The 18,130-nt window shown below is 41.7% G+C and overlaps 1 protein-coding gene across 1 annotated transcript in view; it reads right to left on the minus strand.

The window, feature by feature from the left end:
- The window catches only part of TMEM117 (transmembrane protein 117), a 223,597-nt gene extending 212,586 nt beyond the window's left edge, over window positions 1–11,011 (minus strand). The window contains exons 1-2 of the mRNA XM_084273725.1: window positions 10,937–11,011; window positions 8,617–8,921 (exon numbers count right to left, since the gene is read on the minus strand). Of these exons, the coding sequence (XP_084129851.1) occupies window positions 8,617–8,893 (277 nt within the window). The 5' untranslated portion in view covers window positions 8,894–8,921; window positions 10,937–11,011. The remainder of the gene's footprint in view (window positions 1–8,616; window positions 8,922–10,936) is intronic.
- Window positions 11,012–18,130: the final 7,119 nt, after the last annotated feature.

An 18,130-nucleotide genomic window follows, 5' to 3' on the forward strand; every position in this document is an offset into this window, starting at 1 on the left:
TCCCTGGCATAATATCTCATTTTCATTATCTGTTTAGCTTGTTTGACTTTGAATCTGGTACAGATTTAGTTTCTTTTTTGCTCTAGTATGACATGAAAATGTGATTCTTAGTAGACACACAAAGCATCAGTGTCCCAGACATAGAAAACATTGTTTAGAATGTGCATAAGCAAGCCTACAAAGCCCTGAGCCTTCATGTCAAAAGATCATACCCTAGTATTGCAGATGAAAGATGAATTCAAGGCGATTTGAAAGACAGGGCAACCTCAGCAGAAAATTCTGCCTCTTTTCCACTGACAGTTTGGTTTTAAATTTTCAGTTTCTCTGGATTTCAGAGAAATGGCCAAACCCAACATGTTTTCCAGTATCTTGACAGAAGTGGGAGGTTGAAGGATTCAGTAAATTTGGGGGCTTATGAATACATGTGAAAATCTGAGGACTTGCTTCTTAGTAACAGGTAGGCAGAACAAAGACTACTGCTAACTACTACCTTTATTATTTGTCTTCAGAATGACTGACAAAGGCATCTAAAATTAGACATATTTTTGTTTGAATTCTGAACAAATTGTTGGAGGCTGAGAAAGGCAGAAGTTGCTATGCCAGAAGTGGAACAGGCAGATAAGGCAATGTGTAAAACAGAAAAAAACATGACTGTTGCCTGCAATTTTAAACTCATGTTTTAATAAATTATCTTTCTTTGGTTATGTAATTTCGAAAAATCTTAAATTTCTGCTTTGCTGAGCTTAAGGGACAGCCTCACTCTAAACATTTAAAATGTTTTTGGACATTTATATCAAACAGGAAACACTCGATGTTTTTCTGATCACCACTGCTGTCATTAAAATACCGTCACAACCATCATCTAATTACCATCAGCATTTTTACTTGAAAATTTCCAGTCTTGCTCCCAAATGCCTATATACTCATCTGTTTTTAGCTGTGCTATAGAGATTGCATAGCTCTGCAAAGTGGAAGTCAGTTCTAATGAGGGCTTCAAATTGTGCACCAAGGAACCATAACATGCTGGTGACTGGGCAGCAAGAAGTGAAGGCTTTCTGTGGATTACATGTCAAAGCATTCCTACAAGGTAGCTAGGGTAGAATTGACTCTGTTTAGGACTGAGTCGCAGCCGTCTCTGGAGTGGTAGATGGGTAAGAACATCTCACCTTGCTAAAACACAAAGGAAATTATAATGCTTTATCTGAACCAAGTTTTGAGAAAACTTGCATGAGAAGTCCTTTAGATGACCACTTCTTACACTGAGTTACTCAATACGTACTGTTCTTGATGCAGTTCACCTTGTCCTGAGGCTCTGCTGCTAGGGCTACCCAGATGCCTACTCTTCCCCTAGGAGGCACTTTGCCTTTCCCACCTAGGGGGGACCAAGGATGGTGTGAATCCTCAAAGCAGAAAAGTCTCAGATGTTCCTGCCACCCCCCAGCAGGGACTATCTAGTGGGGAGTGGCATGCATCCCCTTCTGATGAAAGGTGAGGAAGAAGAAATCAGAAAACTGTTTGGCAGCATCTGAAATGAGGTTATGTGCCTGGCCTGGCTCAGGAACCATATTCAGAAGTACCGTGTTACTGGCCTACCTGTCTCATTGGGAACAATTACCAATTTCTCTGCCTCAAAAGTCACTCTGACTAGCTGGTATATTTACAATTTTTTAGTTTTTCCATCGGTAAAATATATTAAAAATGTATAAAGCACACTCTCTCTTTGGTAAATAGCTCCTAAATCATGATAACATATTCAAAGTTTTATCAAGCCCACAATGTTGGGGTATTTTCATTTTGGATTTTTTTTTCCAGAAAGGAAATATGTAACTTCATAAAGCAATCATACTGTCTGATTTGAAGTCCCAGCAGGATCACACAAACGTTTTCTGATACGTGAAGGACCTCCATGCCACTCTGACAACCCAAGAGCATCTCTGAAACGGCACAGCATGACCATGGAGATCACGTTCTCCTTGGAGCTCTCCATTGAAGACACAGCAAGGTGATGTTCCACACTAACAACCTCTCCATCTCCTTGCTGTATGGAATAAGGATACAAGAAAACTGCTCCTGCTCTAGGCTGCACCTGCACTATGCCCATCAGGCTGTGCCGATAGGAATAAACTCATTTCTATTTCTGGAAATCGGGGAACAGAGACATCATTCCTGTAAGTGGCAGGCATCATTCCAAACTCACTCCCAGTCTCAAATGGAGAGAAAAATCTGAAAGTCACGTCAAAGAGATCAAAACACAGAGTTGACACAGCAATATTAAGTAGCAATGAACTTATTTTTAGTTTTCAGTCACTGGATGCTAAATATTCTCTAGAGCCTTCCCGTTATGGATAATCTGACACATGTAGCTTTTCTTGCCAGTCTTATGCTGCTGCTTAGGGAATGGGAGATGAGCCTCTGGTAGAATCAAAGCTTTCACTGAAGACAGCATAATCTTTTTGTAACTGCTGCCTGTACCTCTTCATTTAAACTCCATAATTTACTAGCAGAGGTAATATGGTATCAGACTGATTCCACAACTAACGCGAAGAGCAGAGAATGGCAGCCTTCTCACCAAGCCTAGAGAGAAGAAGCAATAAGATGTTAAGGCTCTTCAAAAAAATACAAGAGTAAAAGAAGAAATTAAGAGGTCACTTGCATGCTTTTAATTTATATTTCAAAGGTCGCTTGTCGGCTCCCTCCTGAATGATGTAGTTTATTTTAAACTGGCATCTGAATTGCTGGCAATGCACCAGAGCTGGAATCTGATGAGCCTGCACTCATTCTGTGGCTGGCTGCAAGCCTCTCCCTATCTATGGTTTGGTTTTTGGTGGTTTTTGGTGGGTTTTGTTGTTGTTGTTGCTGCTGAGGATTCTGGCTCTCAGAAAATGCTTGCTCACAGTGGTTTGTGTGTTATTATTAGCAAACTGTTAGATTGGCTCCTTGGCACTAAATTTTGTAGGACCAAAATAATCTTATTGTATTGCTTCAACATTTTACTGGAAACAAAAGAGATGAATTGACTGTGAAGCAATCACAGTAGACCTTGAATGCCTTCAACAGTATTAACTTGATCATTGTTATTGAAATTCATACTGAACAGGCTCTGGAAGACAGTATTTTTTACTAGCTATCACATTAGTTGCTTTCTATTAGGGTGAAGTCATCAATGGAAAAGGAAAAGCTGGAACAAAGTTGCTGGGTATTAAGTGACAGATCTTATTGTAATGTAAGATACAGAACTGACAACAGAAAAGAATATGCTCCATCAATCAGGTTAGGATTTGATGCAAGTATTGCCATACACCCATCACTTGCTCCTACAGATGGTGGCACAACTGTTCATACAACTACTATCAAACAAGAACAGGAAACAATCTGGCTGAAAAACAACCATGCAAAAATCTTATCACATCTCCTCTTTTTCTCTTTTTTTTCTTCTTTCTTTCTTTTGCAAAACAGATCACATCTGGTTCATTAACTATTGCACAAGGGCCACTATGAAAGTGATATACCACAGCAATACTAGCAGCCATACTAGAGCCCAAATTTTACACTGACATGACCCCTCATGTACCAGGATACTGATTAATCATATACATACCTCTGTACAAGTTTATACTCTGTCTGTTAGCTGCCTAACAGATTCTTTTTTTTATGTAGTGTGCCATCATCCTGACTAAATCCCATTCTGACTAATTTCCTCTTGCAATCTGCATACATTCATTGCTTCAGTTGATACACACTTTAACTTTCAGCATAAAAGCAGACACTGAAGAGTCTCTTTATAATAGGTTTGCAATATCTTTTAGAGCCTTCCAGATAAGATGTTTGACAAAAAGAGTAATGCTTTCCGACAACAGGTCCTCAGTGGGTGTTTTGTTTGAAATCATCTATCCTGAAATTGCTCCCAGAACAGCACTACTGTCCATTAAAAAATTTGCAACATTAGTGTGTACCCACAGCTCAGTGCAATTCCTATAGTGATTGATTTATTTATTCATGCCAGTCTCTGTGAAGCTCAGATTAACATTTAATTCGAAACAAGCCTCATACTGTGATTATTTCTAAGATGGCAACACATTAAATTCAACATGTATTCAACTGCTCTGATTTGCTTGCAATATTATGATTCCCCTATTATAAGAAATATGGCTTTAGATCTTGATTTCCATCACTTTTTATAACTTAGTAAGTATCTAGTTTCCATCCACATCATTTAGAAAGGAACTTACAAATATAAATCCAGGCATACTCATTGGTAACTGAGTAAAATCCAGTCTATAATCACAGGTTTTTAAACAGATTTTAGTACATCTTTATAATCACTTAGAAGAATGGGCAGGTAGACACACACATGTTTTGCAGTAGGTATGTGTTTTAAAAACTGATGTGTCTAATATGCAGGATAGGCTAATGATTATCACACATGGAAAACAGTCAAAGCAAAGATGCTAGACAGAAAATCAAATTATACTAACCATTTATCCATATTGTTAAAGGTCTACTCAAATGAAAGCTGATTTTAAATTTACAGGGTAGATCATATCTATATGCACTGATGTAAAATGCACAGCTTGAACTTTGGGCCAAAAAAACACCCACTGAACTCAGAACTTGGACCTGAGGTTGGAGTACAGAACTGCAGCTGTGCATCTGCTGAGAAGCTGCTGATTGAAACATACACTTTCTACACACTAAATACTGTGTGATTTTCCAGACAGTGCCCTGGAGTCATATGAAAAATGTGAAGAACTTATTTAGGAATTTCTTTTAAGTCGGGATTTAAGATTTGAATGTATTTTGTGAATGCACAGCGTCATCAAATGGGGTCAGTTTTTAAAATCTTTCTGCTTTTAATAAAGCAGAAAATAAATCAAGAAATGTCTAAGTGCAAAGCAGAGACCACTTTTCCCTGCCTCAAGTCAATCTCTCACGCAGAACAAGAAAAAAAACAGGGCTGTATACCTTTATTTTCTTTCTCTCAACTTCCAGTTTTTGCCTATGACCTTTCATTTTCCCATTGCAAAATAGCAGAACACAATAACTAACCAAATAGAAGATAACAGCAATGAATCAAAAGAATATAGCGGGTAACAGCCAAAAGGCAATTTCAGAATTCCATTTGTTCTGACCATATGCCATAAAGATAGAAAGAACGTACTAGACAAAGGCAGTTCTCCTTGGAAATATTTATCACAGGAGATATTTATCAAATGAAGTAAGTTACTTCTTGACTGGAAACCAAGAAACGTAATTGTTTTCTAATCTTGTTTTAAGTCATGAGCAGCGTCTTGAGGTCCCTGAAGAGGTTCCTCCTCAAAGGTTGGAGTGAATGTTATCAACAGAAAAGATCTCACCGTGTTCTCTGGCTGAGATCCCTACTTCTCAACAATATAGTTTACCTACACCCTTATCTCTATAAACGCAGAGAGATGAAGCCTAAATGGTGTTTCCAGCACTTCCCCTTCCACTTTTAAAAACATAACATGCTTGAATTTAATTCTAATATTTTTATAGTTCATGACAGTTGTGGCTATCGGTGTCTGTCACAGAAACTGTATTACAACATAGTTCTAGCTACACTATTTTTCTAGCTCATATGCAAACTCAGCAGCAAGAAATACAGAAGACAAGGGACAAAAGAGCAGGAAGGGCACAGAGAAAGAAAATCCTTTCCCCTCCTCTTCATCTAAAGCGAGATGTGCAGACTAATCCTTCTCAATTTCAATTTGCAGCATACACTGTGAGCCAAGATCTGACAGGGGAAGATTGACTGGTGCTATTCGGTTTCCTGACTTCAGGAAGTTATACAAAGGCCACAAGAAACAACCAGTCACAATTTCCCCTACAAACAGAATTTAACAGAGAAATACTAATAAATTAACAAGGATTAAAAATAGAATGGTTCAAAACAATTATACATGGGAAAAAATGAGGATTAGATAGAAAAAAGGGCAGAACCAGCTACTTAAAAAGATTGACTAGAGAAATTGAAAACAAATGAAGGGTAAATTCATAAAGTGCCTGATGCCAGAAGATCCAGAGGGCATGCTCAACAAGGATCTCAATAACACGAGGGATTTCTAGGGAGTGAAGACATTAAAATAGTGGCAAATAACTGGCAGTAAAGATTTCTGCATGGGTTGTACAAATCTTCTGGACACCCAGAGATACACACAAGCTGTAAGCCCACATCATCATCTCATCCATGCGATCGCTATCCACACTAGCTAGTTTACTGCTAGTATGGTTACATCAATCAGCAATACAGTCAGATCCTCAGTCACACAGCCTGCCATCTGCTCGCAGGGTATCGCAAGCAGCAGCATCTTTCCAGTCACACACCGTGTGGGTGCAGTCCCACATTCAAGCCAACACGAGGTAGGGCTGCCATGGCCCCTAGCTATCTTGGCTGCTCAGTCCTTGGCCACTGCATCAGCTCTGGCACCCAAGGGATAGCATCAGTTCAAGGTGCTGCTGTAGACAGCAGCAGAAGCAGCAGGTTTTCCATGGGATCAGCTGCCTGAGCTGGGTGGCTGATCCATTTCACAGCAGCACTGGCTCGAGGGAGGCACCAAAATGACATGACTGGGGTTAGGAGGGTGGCACTGTGGCAGATCTACATTGGCTTAAATCGACCTGAAACTCAATATGCAGCAACTAGTCTCAAATAGGATCATATCTACACCCATACTGGTCATCCAGTCCATAACCATAAATATCCACAGGCCAGCACTGCCATCAGGAACAGGAATTTCTTGCCTGTTAGTTTCATCCCAGTGCTGGTCCCTTCTTTGTGCTGCCACAAACACCACTGTGATCATAGATACGATCTTCACAGAAATAAAAGATGGGTCCTGCTAATGTGGGTAAGTTCCCTATCCTGTTTCACTGAGCAACTGCACAAAGGCTCAAAGCTGCAGACCCTGAAGGCTGGGCAGACCTTCTTTTGGCTGATGCAAGTCAATGTTTAATTTATGTTAAATTATGTCCTACCTATGATACATACTTACAAATCCAGAAGGAATTATCATAATAATCTACCTAGACAGAAGGCAGAGAAATACTCTGTTGTCAGACTAGAACAGAGTACCCAAAAGAAAATTTCACATCTCTTGATGGAGCTGCATCCTGTAACAACTTGTTGCACTGATTGTCTATCCTTTCAGTTAAAAAAAAAAAAAAAAAGAGAAAGTGCTGGCAATTTGCCACTCCAAAGCACTGGACCTTGCAATATATTAGCTGGACTGAAGGTTCTGTCCTTCAAGTCAATTTTGAGCAAGTCACCCTCTAATCTTCCTTTTATCCTCTCAATGCTCTCTCATTATTTTTTCCAATTTTATCATCAGTGTCATTACTTTTCCCTAATCTTCTCCAGTTAAATAAAATCATACCTCAATTGTGGAAGCCAGAATTGAAAATGTTATTGTGATAGTGTTTGTTCCAGAGCCTAGAAACTAAGCTACAGTGTCCTCTTTATGTGGACATTTTACATTTATCATTACATTACGGTAAAATGTCCACCAAGTAGCTACAAAGATGCCCAACTATTTTTCAGAATAAATACTTCAAGAGAATTCTGTATTAAGAGAAGTCTCTTAATGTGGCTTTGCTTGTTCATTCCTTGACATAACAGCTTTACATTTGATTTACTGAAACAATAGTGACTCTGTCTTAATAGAATCAGACAGACTGAGGAAATGGCCTATTGCTCATGTGCTTCGAGGTGTTCCAGTAACCATCCATCCTGCAGTCTGACCAGTATAAGAATATAGGACTAGTCCATCTGGACCAGCAATAACACACCTAGAATCAGATGTTTCAAAGAATGCAGCTGGCAAGGGTGAAGCAATCTTTTCTGTGATTTCTCCTTATCTCCAGAAATTAAAGACAGCCTTGAGCCCTCAGATGGCAGCATTTTCTACAATTCACCTAAGACAACAACAGATATTCTTATATCTCTACATATTTCAATCAATTTCTCTATGTCAGCATTTAATCCAGGGTCACTCCATTCCTTTTAGTCAGTCCATGTGCAGTACGCTCCCCAGTTTAGTCATATCTTGTGTACAAGAGCATTTACTGTCATGGTTTTTTTCCATTTCCTACCTTTCCGTTTCACTGACTCGCTCTTGCACTGAGCCCGACAGGTCCTGCTTTCACATGGGAGCTCTTCACCACAGCTCTGCTAATACTAACAGCAGCCTCTGCTTCCACTACTGTGACTTTTGACAAGACAGGCAGAGCTGCTGCCCCAAGGAACACCACCTTTTCCACAAATTGCTGAGAAAATTATGTAATCAGATTTAAAAATTGGCCTGAAGATGCACAGGAGTATTTTTACAATACTGGAAATCACTGACCGCTCAAGTATTTCAAACATGGCAGCTTTCACTATTTTTAGCCTTTTTTGACTGAAATCGTTGTGAATTACGCTCACAGAAGTAGATGTGGCATTAACTTCCACGGTGATGTAAGCTTTGATGTACTGAGTTCTACACAGCTCTAAACAGTTGAAGCGATTAATAGCAAAGCTCACAGACTCGCACTGAGTAGAAAGCTAAAAGGAGAAGTCAGAAAGCCATTACCAGGATGCAGTAGGTGCATCATGTAACTTACCAAACAGGCGCTGATGGAAGAGAAATTTCCCAGCTATCAGTCCTGTGAGAATGGCAAGGAGCCACAGAAACACCTTCAAGAATATCCAGCCTCCTCCTTCAGGGTATTTATTTGTTACAAAGGAGAAACAATTACCGACAACAATAACATTGGCTTCTGTCTGACTGTGAGACACTGGGTCCTCAGCAAATATTAAGAAGTTAAAGAAGATGACTAAGTAAGCCACGACTAAGCGAGACCACGGGTGCTGGAAGTAGTAGCGGAAGTCTTTATCCATCCTCAGATACTGCAGAACCGTTCTTTGCCTGTGTGTAAAGACACAAATACACAGTGTTACATATACCCGACATTCTCAGAGCTTGGGAGATACCTGCACGTTACTAAAATCAAGTCACCATAATCTCATCATCAGTAATTTTTAACACTTCAGACTTTACTACAAATGACAGTTTCAATCAAAAGATACTGTTAGATCCAGGTAGAGAAAAAACTGAAACTTCTGCCCATTCCAATCTGAAACCAACAAGCAAACGTATATATACATCATAGCACGGGATTTTTTGTCTCAAACATCTCTGTGCTATCTCTTTAAAAATTACAGCTCCACAACGGGGCATTAAAATATAGCATGTAAGAACATGACAGGCTACATGAAACTCAGGAGTGCCTTCCCAGCCACACTCCAAAAAAATACAACACAGATTTCACAAATGTTCACACTGTACAAAGCCTAAACTGAATCTTTCTTCTTATAGGACAAGGATGGTACAAGCAAGGTCTTCTACTGCCTTACCCCTGGAAGCTGACAAGCGTATAACTCAACAACATCAGAAACCTGTGTTTATAAGAAGGAATAGCATGATGGAAAAGTTGCTAAAATTAATCCTTGCAAGTCAGGCAAGTCTGTGGCAATCTTTTCACTGGATTCAGGGAGTACACCTATAATTACACATATTTGCAAAATCGGAAAAGGAGGGTGCCCTGAGCACAGGCTGTTTTGTACGAACATAAAAACTGCATTCAGAAATACTTCTGCTCACGAAGTACTGCTATGGAAAAATGCAGCTGAGCACAGTTAACGTTTCAGGGGCTTTGCCATTTGATTTCTTTTTCTCTTATTCACAACAAATTAGTTGTTTCATCATGCTGAACCACTGTGTATGCACAAAGATACAAGGCCTTTGTGTTGTGGACACCACAATTATTCAAGGGACACGGAGTGTAGGAAGAAAAGAAAAAAAAAGTAATAATATTGCTTGATTATTACAGCACGATCCTTGAAGGATACAGTGTACTTAACTGAACAGTACAGATTTTTGCAAATGTCATATGCCCTGTGGAGAAAAAAAAAAAACCCAAAACAACAAATTCAAATCAAATCGCAGCAAAAGACCTAAAATAACCAATCAATTACTCATCCCTTCTTGGACTTCTGACTAAGTAGCACTTTGCAAACCTACAAATGGCTTGACTTACAATGTCTCCCTTTAGGTAACTCCTTCAAAATTATTTAACTCTATAATCCAATTTCTATTTGTAAAATCACAAGGAATCCTGTACTCATCAAATCAAGAGGATAAAAGAACCTCTCAGCAGATCCGGACAAGGCGTTCAGAAAATAATAAAAATGCACAACGTGCCACCAGGCATAACTTACATACGAAAAACAGAGTTTAAAAGTTCGCAGAAGGCAATGCCAGCCCCTGGAAAAACTTTGTGAATAAAGCCAGGGTCACTGGCCCAGCAGCCTAAGAAAATACAACTCCGGGAAGATTAAACTGCCGTTAGATCCTAAAGTATGCCCAAAGCTCTTTCATGCTCTGCTTTCTTCCCGTTAAAGAAAGGAAAAGTTTTGGCATTTCCTTACGTGTCTGAACCATCTCAAAGCCCGAATGGGGCTGGAGATAAACAACTCCATGTCCTGACATTTCTGGCAGCAGTCGGACGCCCGAGAGTTATTAGACACCCGACTGAAGACACGGCTCCCCAGGAAGCGTTCAATCGCCTAAGAAGCCAATATTAGAAACAGCAGCAGCGCTAAACAGCTAATAAAAAGCCTGCTCTTGACTACCTCAACGCCAAAAATGAGGGTGCCCAGAAAGCCGCGCACCTCACGCCCGTCGCAACCTGTTAAATCGACCCATTTCCCCCTGCCCCCCCCCCCCCCCCCGGCGCAGACCTGGGCACCCCCGGCCGCGTTACCCCGCGTGGCTGCGGCCGCCGCCCCGCCGGGGCACAGGGCCACGGGCCCCCGCAGCGCCGCCGGGCCGGGGCTGCCGCCCGCCCGCCCGCTGCCCGCCCGCCGCCCGCCTTGACTCACCGCGACGGGGGATCCGGCGCCGCGGGCGCGGTGCTGCTGCGGCGCGGCTCCGCGTCTGCCGCGGTGCGGCTGTCGGCAGCGGGCGGCCCCGCTCCGCTCCGCTCCCCTGAGCGCTGGCAGCCCCCCGCACCTGCCCGCGGCCGGCAGGGCCCCCCCCCCGCCAGCCCCTCGGGCGCTGACAGCAGCGCTGGCGCTGCCGCGGCGTCCCGCCCCCCGGCCACCGCTGGGAGGGAGCGGCTGCGGCGGCGGCGGCGGCTGTGCCCCTCCTCTCTGCTCCGCTCCGCTCCCGGGCGCGGGCGAGCGCCGGCGGGGGGAGTGCGGCCGCGCCGGCCCCGGCAGTGTCGCAGCCGAGGCGGCAGCGGGCGGCGCCGCTGCGGCAGGGTCCCGGCGCCCCCGGCGCCCGTGACTGTCCCCGCTTGTCCCTCCCTCCCCCGGAGCCTGCCGGCAAGGACCCCGAGACGCGGATGGTATTCCCGCGGGTGTCTGTGTTCCCGCTGGAAAATGGTGGCCTAGGAGCCAGGGGGGCTTAAGCAGCCAGGGCAGGTGAACGAAACCGGAGAGACACTCAATTCCCACCGGCCAGACTTCAGCGTTCAGTAAATTAGCTGTAGAAAATTACAAGTATGGGAAATGCGGGGTCGGAGCTGGAGGCATACTGCCCCAGGGCAAAAGCCACGGGGTTGGCCAGAACAGCCAGATCTCTCAGGAAGATTTAGGAAAACCCCTCATGTTTGGGAGGGGAGAGAGGTCTAGGCCAATTTCACTTGCATGGGAGGGGGCTATCGTGACTCCACAGCCCATTGTCCAGGGTGTAAACACAGTCGGTATTGTCACTGTGTCAGGCAAAATGCCTCTGTGCAGCCTGACAGAGTTGTTGACATTGCACTTCAGCCGAATTGTCAAGCAAAGCCTTTTTATGTGGGATGTGGTCCCTAGTGCCAGTGTGCTGGTATTGCTGACATCCCAGGAAAACGTTTACAGGATGCGCCGAGCATTGCATTATGACTGGGGCTTAATGCAATAGGTACTAGCTCTGGTCCTTGCTGAAGATGTATAAAAACAACTTGAAGTCGCTAGACACAGCCTCGATGGGTTGCTGTGAAAAGCCAGGTACCTCTATCAGAGCAGGTATCTGAAACACAGCACGGTACCTAACACCTGGAATTACATTTGGCTGCTTCAGGCCAAGGTACTGAGGAATGTGGCTGAGGTAGGCTGAGGAATGTGGAAGGGTCTTTAGGTAAGATGTTGTGAAAGACCAGCACAACCAGAACAAGCATTGGGTGAAGACTTACAAATCCTTTCTGTACTTATGGCAATATAGTTTATGTATTTTTGTACATAAGCATAACTGTACTGAAGGTATCTGACATGATCACATTATCTTCCTCAATGGAATGACCTATCACACCCTCAATTTAGGTAGAAAGATGAAACATTATAACTAACACCCACCCCCCCCAGCAATAAACAGAAAATTAAAATATTGAGATAAAAATTACCATGTGCAACGAGAGAACACAGAAATACAGGGTACAGCACTGCCTGTTCATGCAACAGTTCTGTGTGCACTGCCACGCTTGCAGAACTCAGTCTCCTTCTGTTCTACAAAGGAGAATCCACAGAGAGGGAGGCAGCACCCACCACAAAAGATCTCACGCTCTCCATGCACCTACACACTAAGGAATGAAATAAATTCTCCTCAGCTCAGATGGAAACCCATGCTACAAACACAAAGTGTCCGTGAACAGCTTTTCCACATGGTAAATCAGTGAGGAAGCTTTTGAAGCCAGTAAGTCAACCAAATGAAAATTGTCTACTTTTCTATTCGAGTAACCAAAAGCACCATATACCTCCCCCAAATTCCACATTGCAATTGCTTTCTCAGAGGGAGATGGTATTTTTACAGCAAGTTTCACTCACACATAAAAAAAAAAAATCTGGACCACTCCTATTCCCTTTTTTTTAATTCATTTTAATCAAGCAATCAAGATTTAGTTGATGAAATACATACCTGAATAGCAACAATTAACAACCAACCTAAGCAGACAAGAGCAATCAGGCCCACTCACTAAGCCCCAGGAAATTCTTATCTATGAAACTGTCGGCAAGTGAAGAGGCCAGCAGTAAAACCGGTAAGCTGAACCTAAAAAGCAGGTTGAATCAGGACAATGAGTCACCCTGAAGTGCTAGTTTCGATAGTTGTGAATGAAACTATTTTACCAGCACTCTTACTCCAAAACAGCTCTTGTGTAAGGGCTGTCCTTTTACACTGGCTTCCTAGCTGAGCTGTGAATATTGAACTAACCTTGTATGTATCTTACTGCACTGTTGAATCCTGTAGAGTCATTTTACACTCAAATATGGGGATTCAGCCTTCTGCACATTAGTCTGTAACTGGAAAGTTCTCTTGGAAGACTCTACTGCCTCAGACAAGTCACTGGTGCAGGAACACGCGCTGACTGTGTGTTCCAAAATGATGATGCTGTACTAGGAGACAGGTTTCTTTGCTTTTCTATGCCAAAGCAAAAGTGCTGTTTTCTTAGGGGAAAAAACGGCAGGGCCAAACTAAAATGCCTCATGTAATCATTCTGTTCAAAAACAAAAATAAAAAGATATTGCAATTCTTTACAAAATCAACATCCAGGACTGAAAGGTAATTCTGGAGATCAGAAAACAAATGTTTTGCCTTCATCTGAGAAAGCTCTCTGAGATCCTGTGTTATCTAAGCTGACTGTGTGCTTGGCTGCTTGATCCACAAAACTGTGGGTCACTTAACACCCATGAAATTTCACAGAATCACAACACAGCTGAGGCTGGAGGGACCTCCAGAGATCCTCTAGTCCAGTCTCAGAGAAGGGTTGTATCCTATTGGGTTTTAAGTATACCCAGGGTTGGAGATTCCACAAGGACTCAGGGCAACCTGTTCCAATGTTCAACCACCCTCAAAGTAAAAAGTTTTTCAGACACTAAATGGAACTTGCTGTATCTCAGCTTGTGCCCATTAGCGCTCATCCTTTTCCTGGACAGCACTGAGGAGAGTCTGGCTTCATCCTTACTCCTCCGATCAGGCTTTTAGACACATCGATGTGATCCTCTCCCTTGAGCCTCCTGTTCTCAAGGCTAAGCAGCCTCAGCTCTCTCTGCCTGTCCTCCCACTCCTTTCATCTCTGGTTGCACAGATAACTCTCTCCTGGCTTGCTGCTTGGAAAAAGTACATCATTCCCTCAAACCTCAAAACCCCCCTACTCAGGATTGTGCTCCCAATGTATTTTTCTTCCATCCTGCTGTTGTGGGTTGACCCAGGCCAGCAGGTAAGCACCCACACAGCTGCTAGCTCACTCCCCCTGCCTCCTCCCCCAGTGAGACAGGCAAGAGAATAGGAGAGAAAGAGAGAAAACTTGTGGGTTGAGATGAAGACAGCTTAATAAGTGAGGAAAAAAAAAAGTTAGAGTTAAAATGTAATAAGCAAGGATTTAAAAAAGAAAAACAAACTAATGGTAAGGCAATCACTCACCCAGGCTCACAAGCAGACAGGTGCCTGGTCAGTCTGATAACCAGATTTGACGCCAAGCCCCACCCTGGCTGTGTCCCTTCCCAACTTCTTGCCCATCCACAGCCTACTCACTGGCAGGAGTGTGGGCATAGTGGGAGAGACACAGCCTTGACCCTGTGCAAGCACTGCTCAACAGCTGCCAAAACATCGGCCTGTTTTCAACACTGTTTTAGCCACAAACCCAAAACACAGCACAGCATCATTGCTATGAAGAAAGTTAACTTAATCCCAGGCCAGATCCAATACACCTACGAAAGACATCCTTGGAATAAAAGACTCCCTTTCTCCTCTGAAATTTCACAGTCATGGGTATAGAATCATAGAATGCTTTGGGTTGGAAGGGACCTTTAAAGGTCATCTCATATTATGACATCCTATGGCAACCTGTCTCAGCTATACCACGTAACATCTATTCATTCTAAGCATCTCCAACGCATTTCTTGCTGTCTGAAAGAAGAGAAGGCAGCACATTAAAACATGAAACAAGTGGAGAAAAAAAAGCAGAAGTTTACAACAGAGTAGTAGAACTACAGAGTTAAATAATTTAAGGCCTTATAAAAAAGAAAAGGCAAAAATACATATCCCATGGAAAGTAAGAATATTAAGTTAACCAAAGACAATGATATTGCAAATACTAGTACTGCTTTACTAATAGATGTAGAAAGTAGAAATAGTCTAAAAGAATGTGGAACACCAGAAATGTTTCTATTGCTTATCTGGAAAACATAAACAGTGTTTACATATTATGCAACATCAAAGTACTTTCCATTAAACCAATAATATGAAAGGATAAGAAAAAGCAGCAACTTAAATATTTATTTTTAAATGGCCAGCCAAAGAATTATTAGCAAAATAAATGAAAGATGTGATAAACAGCAAACTTGTTAACAAAATTTGTTTGCTAACAACTTCTGAAATGCTGAGGAAATTGCACAGAACTAGAAGAAAGTTAATGTTGTAACAACATTTAATGAGTAAATAGGATGACCTACTTAATTACAGGCTTCCAGGCTGTCAGCAAGCATGGGCAAAAATATGGGAAAGGCAGGTTCCAGTCTCAATTACTCAAAGAAGTGAAAGGGAGAAGAACCGGAATAACCAAACGGTGTTGGCTGTGCAGCCATGAAATGACACACAAAAAGCCACACAGTCACCAGGTTTAGTGATGATTTTAGCCTAACCAGCCCCTCTGTTTCTTCAAGAACAACCAGCAATAATATGAGATGGAAGAACACACCCTCTGAAAATATGTTCTGATGTCATTTTAGGATATAATACATTTGTTTTGATTAGGTCAGTGCCAATACATATATATATATATATATATATATATATATATATATATATATATATATATACACATACCTGAACTTCCCAAGGTATTTATGTGATAAGATATCTAGTGGCTTTCAACAAAAGAATAAGAATGACAAAATCAACCTTACATGCAACACACAGATGAACTAACAGGCTTCCAAGTCACGACAAAGGGCCTTGTTTCTGGTTCTATTTAACAATTTTCAGTAATGAAACAAGAAAGCGATTGTGAATTACCAAAGATGAGGGAAACTAAAAATAACGACGAAAAGATGCAATTTTGACACTAAACGTTTGGACTCTGACTCATTGGGTACTCACTGGGTACAGCCTAAAACATTTAAGATCAAATGTAGATGTGAAAAGAAACTAAACATACCTGCTGTTTCTATAAGGCAGGGAAAAAAATGAAAATATGAGCTTAGACACAGATTTTAACAAATATAAACAATGTTCTAGATAAAAACGTCAGTGGAATCTTGGGAACTGGGTGATGAATATGTAGGTTTTTGTCCTTGTCAAGCAAGATTTAGTTTACCAAGATGAAGGTAAGGGATGGTTTCATCATCACTGATAGGCTAAATCACAAAAATAAAATTTTGCACAAAATATAATGCATATATTTAATTTTGCAATGCTTATGGAACTTGTGGCAAAAGGCAGCAGGAAAATCAGAATTTTAAGTGACCTTTTACATTCTGTGAAACAGAACTACAGCCCTGGAGTCAAATGTAAAAGGGCTCACCAAGGTTAAAGCAGAAGCTGTACTGAAAGTTTTGAAGATGACAGTCAAATGATAAACAAAATGGACACTTGAAATAAGTACTTACTTCCATTTATCTAGACCAAATTTACTCCAAGTAAGCATGATTCTACTTCAAATAACCTATCCTGATTTCAAACAGACAGCACACACCCAGCCTAGATAAAAATTGCTAAAAAACAACTGTCTAGTGAGGTGACTTAACAGCACTAATTAAATACCTTTTAAGTGCATCTGCTGCCCATATGGATGCTTTCAACTAATTGAACAACTACATGTGACTGCCACACTAGTGAAAGACAGGAATAATCAGCTTCCAGCTACTTTGATAGTTGTCTATACTGAATTAGAGAAATTACAAAGGCCAACTGCGTCCTGGGCTGCATCAAAAGAAGTGTGGCCACCACATTGAGACAGGTGATTCCCTCTACTCTGCTCTGGTAAGACCTCACCTGGAGTGCTGTGTGCAGATTTGGAGCCCTCAGCACAAGAAGGACGTAGACCTGTTAGAATGCATTCAGAGGAGAGCCACAAAAATGATCAAAGGGCTGGAGCCTGAAGACAGGCTGAGAGAGTTGGGGTTGTTCAGCTTGGAGAAGAGAAGGCTCCGGGGGGACCTTATAGCGGTCTTCCAGTACCTGAAAGGGGCCTGTAAGAAAGCTGGGGAAGAACTGTTCATGAGAGCATGTAGCAATAGGACAAGGGGTATGGTATGGGAGATTTAGGTTGGATATAATGAAAAAGTTCTTCAATATGAGGGTGATAGATCACTGGAACAGGTTGCCCAGAGAGGTAGTGGAGGCTCCATCCCTGGAGATATTCAAGGCCAGGCTTGATGGAGCTCTGAGCAACCTCATGTAGTGAAGATGCCCTTGCTTACGGCAGGGCAGTTGAACTAGATGACCTTCAAAGGTTCCTTCCAACATAACACATTCTGTGATTCTATGAAAAAGTGGAGCCTGAGTTCAGCCTGCCACGGATACTGCTTAAGCAGACTGTCCAACTTCATTACAATGGTAAAAGGAGACTCGAGAAAGGTAGAATTAAAGCTGGAAGAGAAAAGGACAGAAAAATAGTAGGTGGTAACAGAAGATTTTTGGGAAAACATGCTCTAACGTTGCTGAGCTCCAGTAAGAAAAATAGAACATCATGTTTTGTTTAGATTTCTACTGTTTTTACATAAGCAGGCCTCAGAATACTATCTGACAGGATAATAATTTAAGCTTTGTTGGTTTATTCAATACTAAAGAAAAATATGATTAAAAATGAGGGGTAATTTTTTAAACTAATGAAAAAACATAGGACTAAATAAAAGTCTCATGCTTTCAACTACTGTATTTCATGATGTTCTTCCAAAGCGCAATGAACAACTGTATATATATACATATATGTACAGTATTCTGTACATATACAGTATAACACCACACTGTAAAAAAAGTCTGAAGTCTTAACTGTGTCATCCTCTAAATTCCTCATGTCTTGATCCCATATCTATTGGAACAAAGATACATATAGCATGACATCATGACATAAAAGTTGTGCATCTTGACAAAAGCAC

Source organism: Gallinula chloropus (assembly GCF_964237585.1).
Source record: "Gallinula chloropus genome assembly, chromosome: 1".
NCBI classification, from domain to species: Eukaryota; Metazoa; Chordata; class Aves; order Gruiformes; family Rallidae; genus Gallinula; species Gallinula chloropus.